This window comes from Gopherus flavomarginatus, chromosome 12, assembly GCF_025201925.1.
Source record: "Gopherus flavomarginatus isolate rGopFla2 chromosome 12, rGopFla2.mat.asm, whole genome shotgun sequence".
In the NCBI taxonomy this organism is placed as follows: domain Eukaryota; kingdom Metazoa; phylum Chordata; order Testudines; family Testudinidae; genus Gopherus; species Gopherus flavomarginatus.
Window position 1 is genome coordinate 30,155,936 of NC_066628.1, and position 23,529 is coordinate 30,179,464.

At 41.7% G+C, this 23,529-nt stretch overlaps 1 protein-coding gene across 5 annotated transcripts in view; it reads right to left on the bottom strand.

The window, feature by feature from the left end:
• STX8 (syntaxin 8) overlaps positions 1-23,529 on the bottom strand; it is a 183,644-nt gene that overhangs the window by 71,637 nt on the left and 88,478 nt on the right. For 4 of the 5 annotated variants that reach the window (XR_007768734.1, XM_050919445.1, XM_050919443.1 and 1 more), the window contains one exon: positions 1,311-1,412. The exons of the other annotated variant lie outside the window; for it this stretch is intronic. Coding sequence is in view for 3 of the 4 variants with exons in the window: in XM_050919445.1 (XP_050775402.1) it covers positions 1,311-1,412 (102 nt within the window). In the remaining variant the exon portion in view is untranslated. The remainder of the gene's footprint in view (positions 1-1,310; positions 1,413-23,529) is intronic. 5 annotated transcript variants of the gene reach the window in all.

Sequence of the window (23,529 nt, forward strand, 5' to 3'; positions counted from 1 at the left end):
TCTGAGCTTCACTTAAACAGATTAAAAACAAGCAGGTCAATTTAATTCACAGATTCATACATTAAAGGCCAGAAGAGATCATTATGATCATCTAGTTTAACCACTTTCATAACACAGGCCATACAGAAATGACTTGATGAATTTGTACCAAACCCATAACTTCTGACTGAGTGAGCTAAAGCATAATATCTCATAGAAAAACATCCAATGAAACTCATCATGTCCTTAGGTAAATTGTTCCAATGGTAATTACCCTCTATTAAAAATTATGCCTTAATCTCATCTAAATTTGTACAGCCAGTGGATCTTTGCCTGCTAGATTAAAGAACCCTCTATCAACAACAAGAAAATCTTTTCTTCATATAGGCACTTATTAACTGTGATCAAGTTTCCTCCTAGCCTTCTCACTGTTAAGCTACATACATTGAAACTCTTTTAGTGTCTCACTATAAGGTAGGTTTTCTAGAGCTCAAAATCATTCTCCTACTTCTTTTCTGAACTCTCTCCGGGTTGTCAACACCCTTTTGGAAGCTGTGGACATCACAAACAAACACAGTAATCCAGTAATGGTCTGAACAATGCCATACACAATGGTAATATCACCACTTCTATTTGACATTCATCCAAGGATCACATTTGTTCTCAGCCACCGCATGTCATTGCAAGCTCATGTTCAGTTCATTTTCTGGCACGACCTCCATGTGCTTTTCTCAATTACAGCTTTCCAAAATACAGCCCCCCATCCTATTAATATGATGTCGATTCTTGGTTCCTAGATGTATAACCTTTCGTTTAGTGGTATTAAAATACATGTTGTTTAAGTGAGGCTCCCAGTTTACGATGTGATCCAGATCGTTGTGTGGAACTGACCTGTCTTTAGTTACTACTCCACCAATTTGGGTGTAAACTGAAAACTTCACCAGCAATGGCACCAGATCAACATATAATCCCTGTGGGACCCCACTAGAAATGTCTCCTCCCAGCACTGAACGATGATTTGCCATTTACAGTTACTTTTTGAGATCAATCAGTTATCCATTTTTAATCCATTTAATGTGTACTGCATTGATTTTGTATAGTGCTACATTTATAATCAGAAAATTGTGATAATTAGTCAAATACTTGACGGGAGCCTAATTATATTATATCAACACAGTTACCTTTGTCAGCCACATTTGAAATCTTAATTATCAATAAAAAGAATTTTCTTGAGAGGGGAACCATAGCACATACAACCTTCTTGGCACCAGGGATAAAATTGTTCCTGTGAATTTAACACGAATATGGAAGTAACACAAGCCATTTCCTACCACATGAAGTTGACTTTTTGTCCACCATCTTCACATGACGGGTTTGACTGCGCAGTTTGTCATCCGTATTTGCTACCAAATTGGTGAGGTCATCGATGATCTCTGGGGAAAAGTAGCAGCAAAACACAACAATTAATATCTGATGCTCTCTGCATCACTTCTGAACAAACTAAGTGTAGACCCCCCCCAGATCAAAAAAACAGCAAGAGGACCAAAAACATGGCCCCATCGTTACACAGCAGACTAAAGTTGGTGGTTTGGGTAAAAAGGCATCATTTAGAAACCAGGAGTCAAATCCTACTGAGGAAAGTAGAAAGGACCATAAACCCTGGCAAGACAAGTGTACAAATATGATTAGGCAGGCCAAACTAGAACTTTGAAGAGCAACTAGCAAAAGACACAAACGAAACAGCAAAAATATTTTCAAGTATACCAGAAGCAGGAAGCCTGCCAAACACTTAGTGGGACCACTCAAGTAAGACAAGCTGTTGCAGAAAGGCCAAATGCACACTTTACAGAGTCCTCACAGCACAGGATGTGAGGGAGATTCCCACAACTGAGCCATTCTTTTTTCAGTGACAAATCTGAGGAATTATCCCTGATTGAGGTGTCCATGGAGGAGTTAATGGAACTAGTTGATAAATTAAACAGTGATAAGTCACCAAGACCCAATGGGATTCACCCAAGAGTCCTGAAGGAACTCAGATATGAAATTGCAGAACTACTAACTGAGGTACGTAGTCTGTTGCTTAAAGCAGCCTCTGTATCAGATGACTGGAGGATAGCTAATGTGACTCCAATTTTTAAAAAGGCTCCAGAGGTGCTCTGGCATTACAGGCCAGTAACCCTAATTTCAGTACCAGGCAAATTGGTTGAAACTAAAAAGAACAGAATTATCATACATATAGATGACCATGATACGTTGGGGAAGAGTCAACACAGTTTTTGGGATGTAAATCATGACTGACCAATCTATTAGAATTCTTTGAGGGTGTCAAAACAGCACGTTGACAAAGGTGATCCATGTAATACAGTGTACTTGAACTTTCAAAAAGCTTTAATGAAGTCCCACACCAAAGGTTCTTAAGCAAAGTAAGGAGTCATGGGATAAGAGGGAAGGTCCTCTCATGGATCAGTAACTGGTTAAAAGAGAGGAAACAAAGAGTAGGAATAAATGATCCGTTTTCACAGTGGAGAGAGGTAAATAATGGGGTCCCCATGGAGTCTGTATTGGGATGTGTGCTGTTCAACATATTCATAAATGAACTAGGGGATAAACAGTGAGGTAGCAATGTTTGCAGACAATACTAAATTACACAAGATAGATAAGTCCAAAGCTCTCTGTGAAGAGTTACAAAGGGATCTCAGAAAACTGGGTGACTGGGCAACAGAATGGCAGATGAAATTCAATGTTGACACATGCAAAGTAATGCTCATTGGAAAACATAATCCTAACTATATACACAAAATGCTGGGGTCTATATTAGCTGTTACCACTCAAAGAAATCTCGGCGTCATCGTGAAGAGTTCTCTGAAAACATCTGCTCAATGTACAGCAGCAGTCAAAAAGCAAAGAGAATGTTAAGAACCATTAGGAAAAGGATAGCTAATAAGACAGAAAATATCAGAATGCCACTATATAAATCCAAGGTATGCCCTCACCTTGAATACTGCATGCCATTCCGGTTGTCCCACCTCAAAAAAGATGTATTAGAATTGGAAAAGGTAGAAAGAATGGCAGATGAGGAGAGATTAAAAAGACTGGTACTGTACAGATTAGAAAAGAGACAACTGACAGGGATATGATAGAGGTCTATAAAATCACAAATGGTGTGGAGAAAGTGATTAAGGAAGTGTTATTTATCCCTTCACATAGCACAAGAACCAAGGGTCACATGATTAAATTAAATAGTCAGCAGGTTTAAAACAACCATAAGTAAGTATTTCTTCATACAATGTTGAGTCAACCTGTGGAAGTCGTTGCCAGGGGATGTTGTGAAGGCCAAAAGTATAAATGGTTCAAAAAAGAATTAGATAATTTCATGGAGGATAGGTTCATCAATGGCTACTAGCCAAGATTGTCAGGGATGCAATTTCATGCTCTGTGTATCCCTAAACCTCTGACTGCCAGAAGCTGGGACTGGACAATAGGGGATGGATCACTCGATAATTGCCCTGTTCTATTTAATTTCCTCTGAAGCATCTGGCTCTGAACAGTCAGAAGACAGGCTATTAGACTACATGGACCACGGGTCTGACCTAGCATGGCTGTTCCTATATATTCTTATTTAAGAGGCTCACAATTGCAGTTTTTGTCAATGTTTCTGCAAGCACTACCTCCATTGCAGTGATTGCAGCAGGACAAAATGTAAGTTTTACATTGTTTCAATACACTGCAATGTACAAATGGCAATTCTACTTATAGCCAAGCTGTTTGGTGGCAAAAGAAACAAAACAAGAGGACTCTCCTTTTTAACAGAAGGACAACGAAATTCCAGGCCAAGCCTTGCCCAGTCCCATGCACTCACTGGATGTATCCTTGCCCTAAAAACTGGACTAGGTAAAAAGCCTGGGTTGAGATTTCCAGAAGAGGGGTGCCGAAACTTACACACACCCAATTTGAAGATCTAGGCATATGGTACAAAGTTATCCTCATGGACCTTAAAGAAGACCACTTCACCATTTAAAATTTCCTCAGCATTCATCCTGCCAACTAGAAATCGAATTCAGATCACTTTCTTAATGGTCAGCACCTTTAGATTTTGTTTAGAAATGAACACACATTACTTATTTCTGGATGTGTGAATCCTCTACATTTCAACTGATTTCCACCCTGCAGTTAGGAATGAGTTTCATGTGACAAATGAATGAAATCAAGTAGCACAAATTAGCCGAGGGACAGCAGCCAGAAACTGCGTAAGATTTCAGCACATCTTCCTCTAGTTACACTTCTTGCACTTTCCCTGCTATTGATCAAGGTCTTAATAAATTCAATTCAGTATCTTTTCATGTAAGTTCTGGGCTCACTGGAGTGCTAGCTGGCAGGTGGTGACTTATGAAGTCATTTGTGCACAAAAGGATCCTAGTATTGTATTTCTCAGTTACAGCGCTAATGAAACTTCAAGACTTAATTGACTTAGCAAAAAAAAAAAAGAAAAGGACAAAAGTAAGAAGAGCACATAATTGAATTATGTTACATTTGTGATACTGAAATATGTTAATATCCTGCTAACTTTTTAATGCATATAATACCCTGTTTACACACTGGCTGAGGGTTAGACAGCACAATTATCAAATGCAGCGTGAAACCTTTATTGCTTTGTACCATGGCAAGCTATTTTAAACCAGAGATTTCCCAAGTTCCCCTCTGCTCTGTACACAAGTGGTTACACACGAATAACCCAACACTTCTAATGAACTTGAACAAGAGTTTTTGGGTGTGCAAGGAATGCAGAATTAAGCACAGTTGACACTGCTAATGTCATTACTTGTTCTTATGACTTCTAGAAAACACTATTTTATATGTCTAGAACCGGACATAAGCTCTCCACTGATGTATGAAAGAATAAAACTTGGGCAACAAATTATTCTCTAGCTTTTGCTGCAAAAAAACCCAAACTTTCTTTATGCAGATTTCCACTCTATTTCTTCTTCCATCCCAAGTAGCAATTGTGGATGGAAACACAGAAATTAAAACTGTGCCTGACCATGTCAGTGGATTACATTAAAAAAAAAAAATCAAGATTTTAGTTCACTTTATGATTTTCTCCTTCGTATGTACCTGATCAGGTATGGAAATCTCAGGGTGAGATTTCCATAAGCACAAATGGCAGTGTGATGCTTAGCTCTCATGGAAAGGCAATAGGAAGTAAGGATCTTTCTGCCTTTTGTACTTAGAAAGCTTCCCCCGAGAGTCCTTTTTAGGGCAAAAATGCACAGCATCAGGTCCAAGTCATCTCTAGGTGACGGAATTGGAAAGGATCCTGTACTACTTTTGAAACTTAAAACATTACGTTTGTATTTCTTTCCCTCTATTAAACTGGTTAATGTTTATATTAACAGAGCTCTATGGCCAGGCATAAGCTACTTCTGCCTTTCTTCGCATCTCCCCTCATTCTCTGTTTGCTCTCCTCATCTAGACTGCCCATTACTCCCATGCCAAAGTAGCATTTTTACACAAACCAGCAGCAATATTGTATACTTATCTGGGTCAGAATGAAAGAACAACAGTAGAACTTCAGAGTTACGAACATCTCAGGAATGGAGATTGTTTGTAACTCTGAACAAAACGATATGGTTGTTCTTTCAAAAGTTCACAGCTGAACAGTGACTTAATACAGCTTTGAAACTTTACTATGCAGAAGAAGAATGCTGCTTTTAACCATCTTAATGTAAATGAAACAAGCACAGAACAGTTTCCTTACCATGTCAAATCTTTTCTTAAAAACTCCCCCCCCTCTCCTTTTTACTGTTTACGTTTAACATAGTACCGTATTGCATTTGCTTTTTATTTTTTTTTTAGTCTCTGCTGCTGCCTGATTGCGTACTTTCAGTTCCAAATGAGGTGTGTGGTTGACTGGTCAGGTCATAACTCTGAGGTTTCTACTGTATTTACATTTGGTATGAGTAGGGCCACGTGTCTGTCACAGAGATCACAGAATTCACAGATTCTGTGACTTTCCATGACTTCTGCAGCAGCTGGTGCGACTGGCTCTGGGGCTGCCCGAGCAGATCAGGCAGCATCAGGGCCAGCAGCACCAGCTCCTGCTGGGGCAGTTTGGGTGTGGGAGGGGGCTCAGGGCGGGGGGTTGAGATGCGGGGTGGCGCTTGCCTCGGGGGGCTCCCCAGTACAAGCCAGCATGTCCCTGCAGCTCCAAAGCAGAGGGGGCAGGGGGTCCATGTGCTGCACATGCTCTCAGGTGCTGTCCCCGGAGCTCACATTGGCTGCGGTTCCTCGCCAATGGGAGCTGCAGAGCTGGAGCTCGTGGTGGGGGCAGCACAGGAAGCCCCCGGCCTTCCCTCCCCCTAGGAGCTGCAGGGACATGCAGAGCCAGGTAGGGAACTTGCCAGCCCTGCCAACCCCCCACTCCCAGCACCAGCGGGGGTCCTGGGCCACCCCCGAGCACCTGCAGCGACCCTGACCCACATCCCCCAGCATCTGTGGTGACCCAGCCCAAGTTTTAGTCAGGGGTATATAGTACGAACCGTGGACAGGTTACGGGCCGTGAATTTTTGTTTACTGGCCATGACCTGTCCATGACTTTTACTAAAAATACCCGTAACTAAAACATAGCCTTAGCTATGAGTGACTTTTACACTAGTGAAGATCTTGCTGTCTATTCATCAAACTGTTTTCCCAACCACCACTTATTCAGACACAAGGTTTGAATCATGGGTTTAGCTCAGGATGTTAATTCCCTTTCCTTCTTTTCCCTCCTCAAGCTTAAAGGCTGCAATGACAGAATTTTTGGAAAGCTGTATCTGTTTTGTGTGATGGGGCACACAGGAAGCCAGCACAATGCTGCATGCATTGCAGAGGAGAGTTTTCTCATGTTTGCCTCTAAATTAAAAAAAAAAAAAAAGCGTGCTGAAAGTTCCCTTCACAATTCAGTTTCCCATCGTTGTCAAGGACAGAACGATAAGCACGCTTGGGAAATAAGATACTTTCCTTTGCCAACACCGAGCAGATCCTCCTTGAAAAACATCTTGGCGAACAGGCTGCAGCTAAATGAGGAGAAACAAATGCAACCAGGAGTGTTTTTTGTCTAAAAGCTCAAGGTATTATGCTTGGATCCTTTCTAAATCCTTCTTATCCCGCACTACCTGAATCAGGATATTAGCAATGACTCATGTCCCCATAAAAATATATATATGAGAGAGAGAGAGAGAGAGAGATTTTTGTTCCAAAGAGCTGGACTGCATCTAGTTTGGGTGAAATGTTTTGAACTTCCAAAGACTTTCTGTCACCATTTGCTTTAATTATAAATGGAATCAGCTCAGCTGAGCCAATTTCATTTCAGTTCCAATACAATACTACACAAGTGTCCTAATCTTCTAGCATGATATACATTTTTAACAAAGATAATGAGCACCACAAAATTCCTGGCAGAACTTAATAACCATAAGTGCTAAGGACTAAGTGAGGCCTCCTTTGTACAGGTGCGCTGTGGCAGAAGGGGGAAAAGACAGCAGAAAGAGCCCCTTCCCAAATCACTTGCTCAGGAGGCCAAACAATCTGGCCCCAAAGGCTGTGATGCAAAGGGCAGCAGGGGAAACCAACATGCTTGGCAGACCTAACCACCCCAGGTGAGGGCAATTCTGGGAACAAGAAGGAAGTCTGTGTCCCTACACGTACTCTGATGGCTGTGCTTAGAGAGTGTGGGTTATATCTCTTGAAGCAGGTATAGCAAGCAGTGCCTCTCCCCTCGAACCCCACAGCCTTTTAAAGGAATAAAACCTGCAAGCACCACTGTTTGGGCAATGCATCTCCTCCATCTCCACTGCCCCAGTTCAGTTCAGGCTCTTAAGAGCACGTGACCATCACGTATATTAAGAGAAATTGCTCAACAGAATAAAGTATGATTTGACTACAGTGTATATTTACTTTAGAAGACAGATTTTTCAACTCTCTATTTTACTGCTAAAATATCTGTACATTTCTAGGCAGCAGGAGCCAGCCGTAGGAGAGAGACTGCTGCATTTCAGAGAAACCATGATGAGCAATGACAGTCCATACACTTCATCAACTGGCAGGAATCAGATTATCACCAACTGTGCGGAGGGAGAAGAATCCATGGCATCCTTCTGCCCAGTATAACATTTATCTTTTGAATGCAAGTTTCTCCCCCCGCACCACCTTTTTATAATGCAGGAGCACAGATAAATAGGCAGAGAGATTGACAGACAACCAAAGGAATGAAAGCTTCCTATTTCCCTACACAGCAGAATGGGAAAGCAAGCTGAACGCTGAAAGGTTGCCATTGACCTCATGAAGGACGTTTCTGTAACACTGCACTGCAAACCACACTTTAAGATGCCCCGCTAACTGCTAACTCACCCAAATTAGTTGAGATTTTTCTTTCAGGAGAGCAGGATCACAGAACAGAAGATAAAATGTGTTGTATAAAGCTAGTACTTAAAGTGTTTCAGTAATCCAGACATAGCTGAAGTGGGAGAAGTTTGGGGGCTTATTACAACACAAAATATGCATTAAATCAGTCAGAAATTAGGTCGCTTAAAAACTGATGATGTGATCTGGCCTTCCAAGCAAGTTGACTGGCCTTTAATAAAACTGAACCCTTCCCTTAAAAATGCACACACATTCCTTTGATATATTCCTGGATATGAGTCAGCAGTGTGCCCTTGCTGCCAAGAAGGCCAATGGCATATTGGGCTGTATTAGTAGGAGCACTGTCAGCAGATCGAGGGAAGTGATTATCTCCTTCTATTCGGCACTGCAGAGGCCACACCAGGAGTATTGTGTCCAGTTTTTGTCGCCCCCACTACAGAAGGGATGTGGACAAATTGGAGAGGGTCCAGAGGAGGGAAGCGAGAATGATTAGGGGGTACATGATTTATGAGAAGAAGCTGAGGGAACTGGGCTTATTTAGTCTGCAGAAGAGAAGAATGAGGGAGGATTTGATAGGAGCCGTCAACTACCTGAAGGGGGTTCCAAAAAGGATGGAGCTAGACTGTTCTCAGTGGTGGCAGATGGCAGAACAAGAAGTAATGGTCTCAAGTTGCAATGGTGGAGGTCTAGGTTGTATATTAGGAAACACTGTTTCACCAGGACGGTGTGAAGCACTGGAATGGGTTACCTAGGGAGGTGGTAGAATCTCCATCCTTAGAAGTTTTTAGGGCCTGGCTTGACAATGCCCTCGCTGGGATGATTTAGTTGGTGTTGGTACTGCTTCGAGCTGGGGGTTGGACTAGATGACCTCCCGAGGTCTCTTCCAACCCTAATATTCTATGATACTATATTCAAAATGATCAACTACTAAACTAAGAATTGCAGCCATTTTCAAACCCCAGATGATGAGCTGGTGACTCAGATAACTATGCAGTTGCTAGGTTTCTGGAGGAAGAATTGTGGAGATGTGAAACTCTACAGCATACGAACATCTATCACCAATCAGCCTCTGATCCCTTTCTTGGAAGGTGGCAGCAGAGAAATGTGGACTCCTAAAGACTCAGATTTCTGGAAATTTTGAAAACGTTTCTGGAGACAAACTCTGCAAATCTGGGCTGTAAATTATAATGGCAGGTGTTATTCTGAGATCTAAGTACTCATATTACAGTGTCACAATGCTTTCTGAGCGCTTTACCAATTTACAAGGTGAACAGAAGATGGTCTCTGTATGGTACAATTGTTACGGAAGTTCTTTCTGTGTGTATAACTTCTGTTCTTCAGGTTGTCAATTCCATTGCTCTAGCTGTCACAGATCTCATGATCATGAAGATTGCAACAGGTTGGGATTAATTCAGGTTACAGTCAAGTAACATGAATTAATCCCATGTAGGTGTTTGTAAATAAGGGCCAAAAAATCCTGAACAACTCTTAATACAAAAGAAAAGACAGTGAGGAGGGTAGAGAAGGGTGGGAAGAGGAGGAGTTCTTGGTGGTCTGTGTGGATAAGTAGGCAGATTGCTGAATTGCCAGACACTATTTTATAAGGAAATTGCCCCCAGAATCAGTAAAGCCAGCCAGGCCCGTTGTCCAACTTCAAATAAAAGTCTTTAACCAACATAACATTCGTCTCTCCACCAAATTGAAGATCTACAGTGCAGTAGTCCTAACCTCTCTCCTGTATGGTTCTGAGAAATGGGACTCTTTACAGATGGCACATTAAACGGCTTGAGCAATTTCACACGCACTCCCTAAGGTCCTTGAGAGAGGAAACACAACCAGCATGAGGAAATGTTACTGAGAGCACAACTTAGGTAGACCGGACATGTCATCAGAATGAAGACCACTGTCTCCCAAAACGAATGAGAGGAGCTGAGGTAGGACAAAAGAAAGAATGGTCTGTAACATTACGCCCCGTATTCTTCATAGAAATATTGTTATGATACGAATAGGGCAAAACAGATATGTTTTGTGCAAGATGGGTCATGTGAGGTATCATTGGAAAGGTTATGATTTACTGAATGTAATTATCCAATTTGTATATATCATTTCTGTATCTGAAGTTAGGAATATTGACTATGCAACAATTACAACTGTGTGTGTACTTGGGGAACGTCCCCACCAGACAGTACACCACCAGCCTGGATGGACCATTAAGAAGGACAATAGGACTTTGAAGATACTATTCTCCCTCCTTCCTGAGAAGTTTCCTGGGATGCTGCTTTGACACTGCAGGATCATGTGATCATGTCACCTGGTACAGGATACCATCTTGAAATGCTGGTACTTTTCCACGGGAAGGGGGTGGAAGTCAAATTAGAAAACAAAGCATTCCCACCACATGCAAATCCTATTTAAGGCTGGGGAGTGAGTTAATCTTGGGTCTTCTCCACGGCCTCCCCGTCCAAGAAGGAAAACTGCTGCTAACACCCGAAGGAACAAAGGAACTGATCTGGGGGAGGCAGTGGCTGAGCCCATGCAAGAAAGATCAGTCTGTAAAAGGAATCCCTGAAGATTTAAGCTGTAAGCGATGCAGTTTACCTTCAAGAAATCTGCAACCTGCTTTAAACAACATTTAGGGTATGAAATTATTATCTGTAGCCAGTATTCCTTAGTGTATTAAGCTTAGTTTGCATGTTCTGTTTTATTTGCTCAGTGACCTGCTTTGATCTGTTTACCATCCCTTATAATCACTTAAAATGTACCTTTTGTAGTTAATAAACTTGTTTTTTGTTTATTCCAAAACCCAGTTTGTGCAATTTATAACAGGGGAGAGGGGAGAAGCTGTGCATATCTTCCTCCACATTGAGGGAGGGAGCGAATTTCATGAGCTTACGCTGTATAGATCTCTATACAGTGCAAGGCAATATCATTTTGGGTTTACACTCCAGAGGGCATGCGCACCAGAGTCCTGGGCAATTCCCAGAACTCAGTCCTCCCACAGAGAGCTGACTGCAGACACTGTGTGATTCTACAGCTGGATGTGTCCCCACCTGTGTGAGCACACTGGAAGAGGGCTTGAGAGCCTGTCACAGCAGCACAAAGTAAGGAGAACCCAGGCTGGTGGGTCAGGCGGACTCAGCAGGATCCCAGCACATCAGGTGGCATCAGCCTGTCACAGGGTCATCCATATAAGCACTTCAAAGATATCTTGAAGAGCAGTCTCCAGTGGGCTGGCATCCATCTCAAAGAACTCAAGCAAACAGTTCAAAACAGGACTCGCTGGCAGTCTCTGACAAGATTAGCATGCAATATGTTCGAGTGGTATTGATGAAATTGTCTCCAGGCTGCCCGTGAAAGGCGCCATTGATCTGCATCATCAAACATCACGGATATGGACTACCCATGCCCTCAGTGCGGCTGACTCCGTGCATCGGGGTTTGGATTTCAGAGTTGTATGATGGACATAGATGAGAATTGCAACAATATCGTCATCACTGTCAGCAATGGATTACTACTACTACTACTACCACTACCACAACATTTTATCACTGGGTTTCAGAATCCTGAAACTTCAAATTAATGGTGGGGAAATAAGATCTTTAAAATCATCATTGCTGTGTATTTACTGTGAGTCTTTGAATTAAATATTTGCAGTGTGTCTGACAGTGGCATTGCAGCCTACTCACTCTCTGAATTTTGGTTTCCATTCAAGCATGTGCAATTATGGCTAAAATAATTAAAATGAAATTGACCACCACCATGGAAAAATACCTTCTGAAATTAGGTTTCAGAGTAGCAGCTGTGTTAGTCTGTATCCGCAAAAAGAACAGGAGTACTTGTGGCACCTTAGAGACTAACTAATTTATTTGAGCATAAGCTTTCATGGGCTACAGCCCACTTCATTGGATGCAAGCAGTGGAAAATACAGTAGGAAGATTAGATAGATAGTTAGACAGACAGACAGATGCACGCACACAGAACGTGAAACAATGGGTGTTACCATATACACTTTAACGAGAGTGATCAGGTAAAGTGAGCGATTACCAGCAAGAGAAAAAAATTTTGTAGTGGTAATCAAAATGGTCCATTTGCAGCAGCTGACAAGAAGGTGTGAGGAAACCGGAAACCTACTGACTGCTATACTTACCTACATGCCTCCAGCTTTCATCCAGACCACACCAAACGATCCATTGTCTACAGCCAAGCTCTACGATACAACCGCATTTGCTCCAACCCCTCAGACAGAGACAAATACCTACAAGATCTCTATCAAGTGTTCTTACAACTACAATACTCACCTGCTGAAGTGAAGAAACAGATTGACAGAGCCAGAAGAGTACCCAGAAGTCACCTACTACAGGACAGACCGAACAAAGAAAGTAACAGAATACCACTAGGTGTGACCTTCAGCCCCCAACTAAAACCTCTCTAGCGTATAATCAAGGATCTACAACCTATCCTGAAGGACGATCCATCACTCTCACAGATCTTGGGAGACAGGCCAGTCCTTGCTTACAGACAGCCCCTCAACCTGAAGCAAATACTCACCAGCCCACAGACCATACAAAAACACACTAATCCAGGAACCTATCCTTGCAACAAAGCCCATTGCCAACTCTGTCCACATATCTATTCAGGGGACACCATCATAGGACCTAATCACACCAGCCACACTATCAGAGGCTCGTTCACCTGCACATCTACCAATGTGATGTGTGCCAGCAACGTTCCGCCATGTACACTGGCCAAACCGGACAGTCTCTACGTAAAAGAATAAATGGACACAAATCAGACGTCAAGAATTAAAACATTCAAAAACCAGTTGGAGAACACTTCAATATCCCTGGTCACTCAATCACAGACCTAAAAGTCGCATTATTACAATGAAAAACATTCAAAACCTGACTCCAACGAGAGACTGCTAAATTGGAATTAATTTGCAAAATGGACACCATTAAATTAGGCTTGAATAAAGACTGGGAGTGGATGGATCATTACACAAAGTAAAACTATTCCCCTATGTTTATTTCCCCCCTCCCCACTGTTCCTCACACCTTCTTATCAACTGCTGCAAATGGACCATTTTGATTACCACTACAAAAAGTTTCTCTCTCTCTTGCTGGTAATAGCTCACCTTAACTAATCACACTCGTTAGAGTGTGTATGGTAACATCCATTGTTTCATGTTATCGGTGTATGTGTGTATATATGTCTTCCTACTGTATTTTCTACTGCATGCATCCAATGAAGTGGGTTGTAGCCCACGAAAGCTTATGCTCCAATAAATTTGTTAGTCTCTAAGGTGCCACAAGTACTCCTGTTCTTCTTCTGAAATTAGTACAGTGGAATAACAGCCTGGCAGTTGAAAGAGGGTGGTGGGGGGAGTATTTACACAAATTAAATGAGTAAAAATGATATCTAGATCAGGTTTGTTAACAGCTAGGAATCTACAGAATTATGCTAAAGACCACTGCAAAAGACAGGGGAAAAAAATGGTGCTGAGCTGAATTTTTTTAAAAAAGGTTACAATATTCTTTTCAGGGAAACTATTAAATATTCTGTATCCTCCTTTGCTTAAAGATTTTGCTTTTGTAGAAAAGTACAGCGAAATCATAAACTAAGTAAACCAGAGACAGTTTTGCTTTAATTCAGAAACACATTCAAGCCTTCTCCAAAAGAGAGTGGCTCGCATTCTCTCCAGCCATGGCATGGATAATTTCAGCGCTTCCCCTGGGATGGACATAAGTCATTTCCAAAGGAAATGGATATACACAGTACTACGTCTGGTCACTTGCATCTAGGATCTGGGGGAGACAGAAAGGCAAACCCTGAACTGAACCTAGGACAGGTATTAGAAGAGTCTGTTGCATGCAGTAAGATTTTTTTAAAAAAAGACTGCAATTTTTAAAAGCCTCTATAAGCTCTTCCATAAGGTCACCTACCCCATCACTCGTGTCTCTACCAAGCCTCTCTTCAATTTCCAATATCCATGATTTCTCAGACCCCTCGTCATGGTCCCTTGTCCCTCTCCACTGTAGACTCCATTGCCAATTCACTCTACAGCTAGTCGAATATTTTCTGACAGAATAGTCGTCCATTGGAAAATACTGTTTGACGAATAAATAATATCAACTATCTCTTGTATAAAACGCTATTCATCAGTAGACCTGAAAGTGCTTTACAAAGGAGGTCAGTATTATCCTCCATTTCACATATGGGGAAACTGAGGCATGGAGAGGTGAAGTGACTTGTCCAACATCATCCTGCAGACCAGTGGCAGAGCTGGGTATAGAATCTTGATCTCCCAAGTCCCAGTCCAGTGGCCATACTGCAGGTTTCATGGGAATGTATCACTTTTGCCATTCTTTCTGCAGGAAATTATTGAGAGTTTGGGTTTTTTTTAAATCAGGCCAAAGCATTTCATGTCAACTTTATCATTGTGTTTCCACTTATTATTATACATGATATAACACAAATATATGGTGAAAACATTAAAGTTGAAATTAAATGTTTCATAAGGTCAAATCTAAATCGCTCGGTATATTTCACTGAGCAAAAAGTTCTGAGATTGATTTTTTCTCCTGATTTTGAAGGAAATTTCTAAATCTCAGAATTTCCTGCAGGACGGAAATGCCACTCTTCTGCCAGCTCCAATTCACTCTCGAGAACCCTCAATGCCTTTTCTTGGTCTCTGTTTGATAACAAAGTCAGTCCCACCAATCCTCACCCTGGCTCACTCTCTGCATTTAGCTCCTGGGGTGCTGAACAACTCTGGAGAAAGGAAGGGTCATGACCTACTTCTAGATCAGTGTTTTTCAACCTTTTTTTTCAAATGAGACCCCTAAAAAATTTCGACTGGACTGTGGACCCCATTAGAAATCTTAGACATGCTTTACAGACTCTCAGAGGTCTGTGGATCATGGATTGAAAACCTTTGTTATAGATCAGGGGTAGGCAACCTGTGGCACATGTGCCAAAGGCGGCACACGAGCTGATTTTCAGTGGCACTCACGCTGCCCGGGTCCTGGCCACCGGTCCAGGGGGCACTGCATTTTAATTTAATTTTAAAGGAAGCTTCTTAAATGTTTTAAAAACCTTATTTACTTTACATACAACAATAGTTTAGTTATATATTATAGATTTATAGAAACTGACCTTCTAAAAAAGGTTAAAATGTATTACTGGCACGCAAAAACTTAAATTAGAGTGAATAAAATGAAGACTCGGCACACCACTTCTGAAAGGTTGCCGACCCGTTCTAGATCATGCAAATCTCATTACAGACAAGAAATTTACCTATTAATATTGTACTGAGTCCTGAAAGGACTAACAGCAATAACCTATGCCAGTAACATAGGGGCATGGATGCCACACTCTTTAATCAAGAAGTGAGAGTCACGGAGATTACAGATTCCAGTACACAATACTCCAGGTTGGTCCAAGTGTGAGGTCGTTGCAGGCAGTAGCTGCCTATTGCTAATGAAAGCAGCTGCAATCTGCTTTATTTTATGCAACTTCAGTGGAACCCTCTGGCTCCTGGAAAGTTGCCACTGCAGTCCTCAGTTGGGCAAAGTCTGGGCAACTGTGACATACATTAGTCAAATAAATGCAGCCAATAAGGCACATATCAGGTGCTTAGGACACTACTAGGTGCTATAAAATAATTATTACTATCTCCCTTCCTTCCTGATTTTTTCATGAATTAATCAGGAAAGAAAGGGGTTTGAAGTGTGGACAGGGGGAGAGGCACAGTAAGAATTCCATTAAACAAGTGCAAGCCAGACAGTGGGTGAGCCAGAGAGCCGAAAACTGCACTATTTAAGAAAACAGCATTTTTCTTCTACAGGAAACAATGTCTCCCCCCAGCCTGCTCCCTGAAGCAGGAAAGGAATTTGTTTGGTTTGGGTTTCTTTACATCCCAACATGACTCAGAGTTTCTGCCCATGTCATATTCAGGTGTGCCCTTTCCCCATAGGCTTGGAGTTTGTTATCTTTCTCCTTAACCACAGATGGAGTCCCAGGGAAGAGTGAATTTCTACAGAAAACAGGCCCTCTGCAGCCTGAGTTCCCACTTTCATACCAGGCTTTACACTAAACGATTTTCTGATTTATTTAAAACACGTAAAAGTCTCATTTGGTTTTGGCAACTATGTCTCGAATCTCGCTTTTTCTACCCTTTGAGTAAAGCCAAGAAGAAACTGTCACATGAAACAGTACAGGCACAAGCACACAAAAGAGATCTTCACAAAATGATTTATTCTTCAGTTTAAACGAACAGCATGTTGACCAAACATTTTTCTTTCAAAAAGGATTTTTTTTCCCAGAGTGATGGTGCTTTTGTGCATTCAATTTACTAGTTGCCTCATAATATTTATCAACGCATAATATATCTCTACAGTACTTCCCAATGCATGAGTCATAGAATATGCCATTTTATATGGACATTGGAGTTAGGCTTAAGAAAAATATATTGAGAATTACAATGCATAATACTTTATGCTCCACAACCCCTTCTGCCCCACCACCCCCCCCCAAAAAAAATCCCAATAAGACAAGAATCTAGATTGGCAGCCAACCAATCTGTATGTTCCCCCTCTCCGGGTCCATGGGCCTCAAGAGAAGAACAAGATGCCAAGAAAATGAATTACACTTTGAATGCCATTCTGTACACATCCAAACCTCACAATTATACATTAATAAGAAAGAAAGCATTGTTCAATGGCAGTGATATGAAATGAAGATTGCAACTAACGTAAGTAAGTACTATGTGCCAACTTTAACATCAATACTGAGTGAAAGGCAAAAAATAGGGAGAGGAAATTCAGAGCCAAGCTTCTCAATCCATCTCCAACTCAGCTAAAGTGCCCAGTTTTGCAAGAATCTCACGTGTGTGTGATACAACGTGCCATGGGCAATGCCTCGGTATAAATGGGTGCTTTTTCTCAATTTAACCCCAAAGCTTAAAATTCAAAGTCACATTAGTGTTTCTATTGATTTCAGCTTTGCCTTGCTTAATAAAACTCGTATTATGGAGGCATCAGTAGGGACTCCATAATTATGGCTTTTAAGTTTTGCACTGGAAGCAGGACTCAAAGGACTGTTTCACACTCTACTGATCCAATTTGATCTCCACTTTGGCACAGCAGCCACTTTAGGGAGAACTGAATTTTCCAGAGGTGGTTTTTTTTTTGTTTGTTTGTTTTATTTTGTTTTTTAAAGGAATATGTTTTACTAACTTTTGTAGAGGAAATAATAAAATGCTCCTTTTGGAATTTTTGCCTTGTTTCTCACAGTTCTTTGAGTCTCTCTAATACAGGGGGTGTTTGATCAATGGCCCTTGAAGATTGCAGTGTTAAAAAGAAAATGTATATTTGTTTATGCACTAAAGATGTTCCTTGAGGACGGACACTGTGATTCATAAACTGAAGTGTTTGAATCAGCTCTCCTGCTACATGCCACCTCCCCAATTGCTTTCCCAGCATCTCTGGTGTGAGCAGGATGTGCTTCAAGAACCTGCTGTCCCTCCACTGTTGTAATTGCTAAGCTGCTCCCCCACTGCATCCTGGGGGAAGGAGGATGGCTGCTGCATTCCTTATTCCCTCTTTGGCTGTGGGAACCCCAGGCAGAGCAGGACAGTGTGAGGAATTGCAGGTCTTGAACCCAGGCATTTCCAAGTGGTGCCCAAGACCACCCCTGCCACCCAACAGCTCTCTGGAACTAGGAGGGGAAGAGAGCTAGTGGGACTCTGGCCCACCAGAGTCTCCACTCATGAAGATCCTGATTGGAGCAGACATCCAGCCCCACCAATTAACCCAGGCACACTACCTAAGCCAGGAGGCGGCACAGGAAGTTGTCTGAACAGCTGAGTCGACCCCTGATCTGTTGTTGTACTGAACCCTAACTCCTCACTGGTTTGACTTTGCCATTGTTCCCTGACTCTGGTTTGACCTTTGCTACTGCTACTGTATGTGACTGACTCTAGCTTGACTCTGGCACTGTTCCCTGGTTTCCAACTCCAGCTTGACCCCAGGCATGGCTGTCTGACTCTGACTCCCATCCTGACCCTCATGACTCAACACTGATTCCAGCTCAATCTTTGGACTGACTCCTGACCCCAGCTCCGGCTCTGATTCTGGCTTTGATTCCTGGCTTCTGTCCCCCACTCTGACCATTAGGCATGACCATCCATGTCCCAGTGACTACAAACAGGAGCTTGACTGGCTTTGCCTAGGGAAGCACCTAGTAAAAGTTTGCTCCTCTTCCCCTCAACTAGATAACAACCCCAGTTCTCTGCTCCAGCCCAAGAGCTACTCTAAATTGCAGCCAGATACCTAGGGACCACACATCAGCTACTGACAGAGTACAATGTTTTCCACCCTCCTCGATATGCCCCCTGCACCAAGGGCTGCAGGCAGGGAAGGGTAGGAGCAGGCTGTGACTCTTCCTGAACCCTCAATGGACTCTTCTATACAAAGGAAATTCCCACTGAAGCAATTATGGGTGTTACTTCTCCTGTCGTACCCCATGAGAGGCACAAGAGCAGTGGAGCAAAGCAGAGCAATCTACTCCCCATGTATTGATTGTGGACCCTTGTTCTTTTGAAATGTTTGGGCCTCAGGCCCACCCTGAAGAGGGTGAGCACTACTGCCTGATGCCACCATGATCTGATGTTATGGATCTGTGTAAGCTTGGTGTACTTTAGGACAACATATATGTTGTTCCTATTTGTGGAGACCAGACGAAAATATTTGCTCCACTATAGTGTACTTTATTCTCAGCTACGTGTATTGATGGAATGTCTCCAGGACTGCCGTATTCCTCACATCCGTTGCATGGTACTAAACAAACACAGCCAAATAGACACTATTACTTGTTTAGCCCCAAAATAGTTCACAAGAGATGGATATATAGCCAAGTAAAATTTTGCTAAACATCCAACCAAAATGGATCTTTTCTTTATATCATCTCCAAATACTACATCTGAAGGTAATGGATACATCTGCAAATCATCCTGGACAATGGAAAAACTGTCCCAGGCCATCAGCTGTAAATGTTCATCAGATTATTCAGACTCAAACAATGGTACCAAGAAAACAAACAGTAACACTGAATCCAGGATACACAATTATTAAGTACAACTGTTATTTTAGAATACATACCAAAAATGTCCCTTTCCAGCTGCTTATTTTGTTTTATTCGAACAAAAACCATGAGCATTAATTTTAGTTGTACTTAATTGAATAATTTCTCAAGGGAATAGTTCAGGGAGAGTTTTAATGCAGCCTGTTTCCAAGAGCCATTACTAATTGGCATATACCATAATCTCAGTGTGCCAACCAAAATAGTACGCTTTAATGTTACTGGAACTACTTTCAACCCAGATGTGTTGAGAACTCTCCATGATATAAGGCAGGCAATAACTATATTTACACAAAGTAGTATTTTGAGTTTCCTTTTGCAGCTATCTGGAATGAGATAACAGTCCCCATAATTGGGAGCATTTGAATATAAAGCCAGGTCACTTGTTTCTCCCCCTCATTCCCAACAAAAGTTTTGCTTCCCTTGCTTTTATTGACTTAAAGGCTGTGTGTGTGTAGAACAGACCTCCAGTTAGCAGAGTTAACTAACTAATCCAGGGACCCTGCAATTAGAAAGGCAGTCATACAAATCATAACAAACTGACTTCAGTTTACAAAACTCCCTGAACTATTTTTGCCACTAGCATATATCCCATGCAACAACACTGATTGCAATGGGGTGGCATGGGTTATAAGCCAGTAGGAGAATCTGGCCCATTGTCTTGTAAATATGTTTTCTATGTTCCGTAAATATATCTTTTCTATGTACTCAAGGTGGAAGCCAAAGAGCTCTTCTCACTATGAAAAAAGGAAAAGATTTTTAGACCAAAAGGCTTCCCAACATGCAGTGAGATCTTCAAATCCCTGACTTCAGGTGCAATGCTATTGAGTAATTTTTCCACACAATTGTGTTTAAAATAGAAAGCATTAAATCTGTGAGTACAGTGTTTATCCCATAGTAAACACTGGAGTCTAACCATGAACATTTACATAGTTGTGTTCACCCCAGTTAATCAGGTAAAGGAGGGTCACTATCTGAAAAGTTTCTCTTCCTTTTTCATTGGCTTGTTGCCCTGCACTCTATGGTGTTTGTAGTGTACTCTATGGCAGAGCTTCCATAGGCATGTGTGTCTGAGTTTTCATTCATTTCACTCAGTAAAGTAGGACTTTAAACAACAGATATGAAAAACAAAGAAAAAGGAAGGAACTAGCCCTAACCTCACATTTCTGCTCCCCCTTTAACAAAGTTGGAAGCATGATTCGAAATGTGCCAATATCAGAAGGAAACTAACAATAGCTATAAAAGTTCCTTGACGTTACCTCACTATCTTCCCAAGTCTGCACACCATCACTATAGTTCTATAACAGATATAAAACGAATTTACTCAAAAACCAAGACATATGTAACCATCCAGTGGGCAAAAAATCTTCACAGAAGTTGCATGCTGTTGGTCTGCCTAACGATATATCACTAATGAAAGGATCACTAGAAAAAGCCGACTGCTCATTAAAACACACTTGTGAAGTTTTCTTTTTGACTTATAGCAACAGAGAGTGATGTTAGCAGCATGTTGATAGATAACCCTCAGAGGCAGGCTTCTTACTTGAGGACAAAGGCCTGTTCACTTGGGAGCTGCTACAGAAGTTTCCCAAGCACCCTGCAAGGAGTTTAATTTCTCAAACCTTGCCTAGATCTGAAGAAACCATTCGTTCCATTGCAAAGAGATTTACGCCATTGAGTACAGGGCTAATACCGTTTTGTCCCCAAGGAAAAATTACAGAATCAATAGGTTTTGCTGTAAGATAACCGGTATTGCCCCACTTACATGCAAGAACTTTCAAGTAAAATACTAGTTTTTCCAGCTTCTGAGTAGCACTTCAGAAGACTTAAAACACATGCAAGCAGAAGACAGTTCAAGTATTGCAATTCCTGAGATGTCCAATCTGTATGGGAGTATGATTCATAAAGTTATTTCTACCCAAATTAAAGAAAATTTGACCCAAAAAAACAGGGCTTACATGTCCAAAAGTATTAACCATAACAACTATTCCCATCTGACCAGAATTTAGGTAGAAACTCCCACATTGTGTGCGCGTGTGTTAAAACGTACTTTATAAGTTATGGAAACACTGTTAACTGCCACCACGGTTTCTACAAATGAGAATTTTTAAACAATTCAGAATTAAGGGCACTTGGTTTAGAAGTAGATTTTTAAAAGGATTGGAAAAAAATGAACAATGGTATTCTACAGTTCTAGGAACACCAAAAGTATATTACACATAACGTAAAATGTAAGGAAAGAAAATGGAATATGTGCCGATGCTGGCTTTATTGCTTCTTTCCGAGATGGTGCTCCATTTTCATTAAGCTTCTCTTTTTTTAATCACTGGTGCAGTGCCATTTTCAGAGTCAATCTGTTATCCTAGATGTCCAGGGCTAATGTTGGACTGCCATCAAAAGGGTGATTTCACAGCAGTAAGGCCAGAGACATAGCCATCCGCCTTCTCCAAGGCAGAGTTCATGTTTAGTACGCAAAACATTTAATTTTTAAAATTTAAAAAAGTAGGAATCTGGAGTAAGCCCAATGGCAGGGCCTTCAAGTTTCATTCTTAGCTATTATCAGAGTTTCAACAAAGCAGAGTGAATTATCTAGGGGGAGGATAAAAAACAATCTTGAGAGTTTCCAGAAGCACTGCTAGCAGCACTTCAGCACATTTATCATTTCATGTGCTAATATGACAACACACCTGTCTACCTAGAGACTAGCAAAGTCTCTTCAATGATGCATCCAACATTAGAAGGCACTAGGAGCAGTGACCACAATGGCCAGGCTCAACCCTGGTCTCGTAGGGTAATAATCTAATTTATCACTGTGGGTTCGAATTCTGTTCTCCCCGATTCATAAATACTCTAATGAACTCATGAAGGTCTCATGCAAAAGAAGTAGGATTTAGCTCTGAAAGAAAAGAGATGAAATCCTGGCCACACCCAAGTCAATAGTAAAACTTCCAGTAACTTCAACGGGGCCCAGCTTTCACCCTTACGCTTCCAACTGATCTGAAGGTTTAGCCTCAAAGACCGCAGTGCAGTAATCTAATCTTGAGGTGACAAAGCACACACAATGGTAGCATGGTCTGCATCCCACAGAAAAAACTGGTATTCCTTTTTGCCAAGCACAGACGACAAAATGATTTTGACAACTGCTGCATCCAGGAGCAACGAGAGGCAACAAAACCTGAAAAACAGAGGATAGGTGCCCTCCCGAGAAGGGACTGATATATTCTCTGCTAATTGTTCAGGTTACTTCCACCAACCTATGAACATCATCTCTATCTTTTCTGCATTGAGCCTCAGACAGCTCGGCCTCATTCAAAATGCCCAGTCTCACCTGGGCATTGAATGATCTGCTCAGCTACACACAAAATGGCTGGATGGAAGGAAGTTCTAAGGCTCAGTGTCAGCGAACCAGAGCCACCATAGCCCACACCTACTGGCCTAAGAGTCAGAACTTTACAGGATTCCCCATGAGTGTGCCTTGGGGTGGACAATTACCCAGCACCACCCTATGGGATCACAGATAAAAACAAGTGAAGCTACTTCAAGGAAGCTTTGACAACCCCTGTCACAGACCACAAACAATTCACCAACAGTATGAACTGCTCACAGTATTGAAGACAGCTGATAGAGCAAAAAGAATCAATCTGGATTCCTGGATATACATCCTCTATTGGTGTAAACGGTCACAGCTCTACTGAAGTCAATGCTGACTTATGCCAGTTGATGATCTGATCCCTAATCTGCATCCATCAATGAGAGGAGCTCATCAACTAACTTAACTAGCACAATTTCATCCCCACACCCAGCTCGGAAATCAGACTGACTGTCTTATTCCTGACACTACCAGGACTGTTGTAACTCAACCTCTCCAACTGTCTTCCCTGAAAAGAGAGGATGGAATTAGGTCAGTAACAGGAAAAATTGTCACATGATGGCTTCTTGCACAGATGTCTCAGAAGTGCTTCCTTAAGGGAAGCCATTCCTTTGTCATCAAAGTGGCCTTTGCCAACCAGG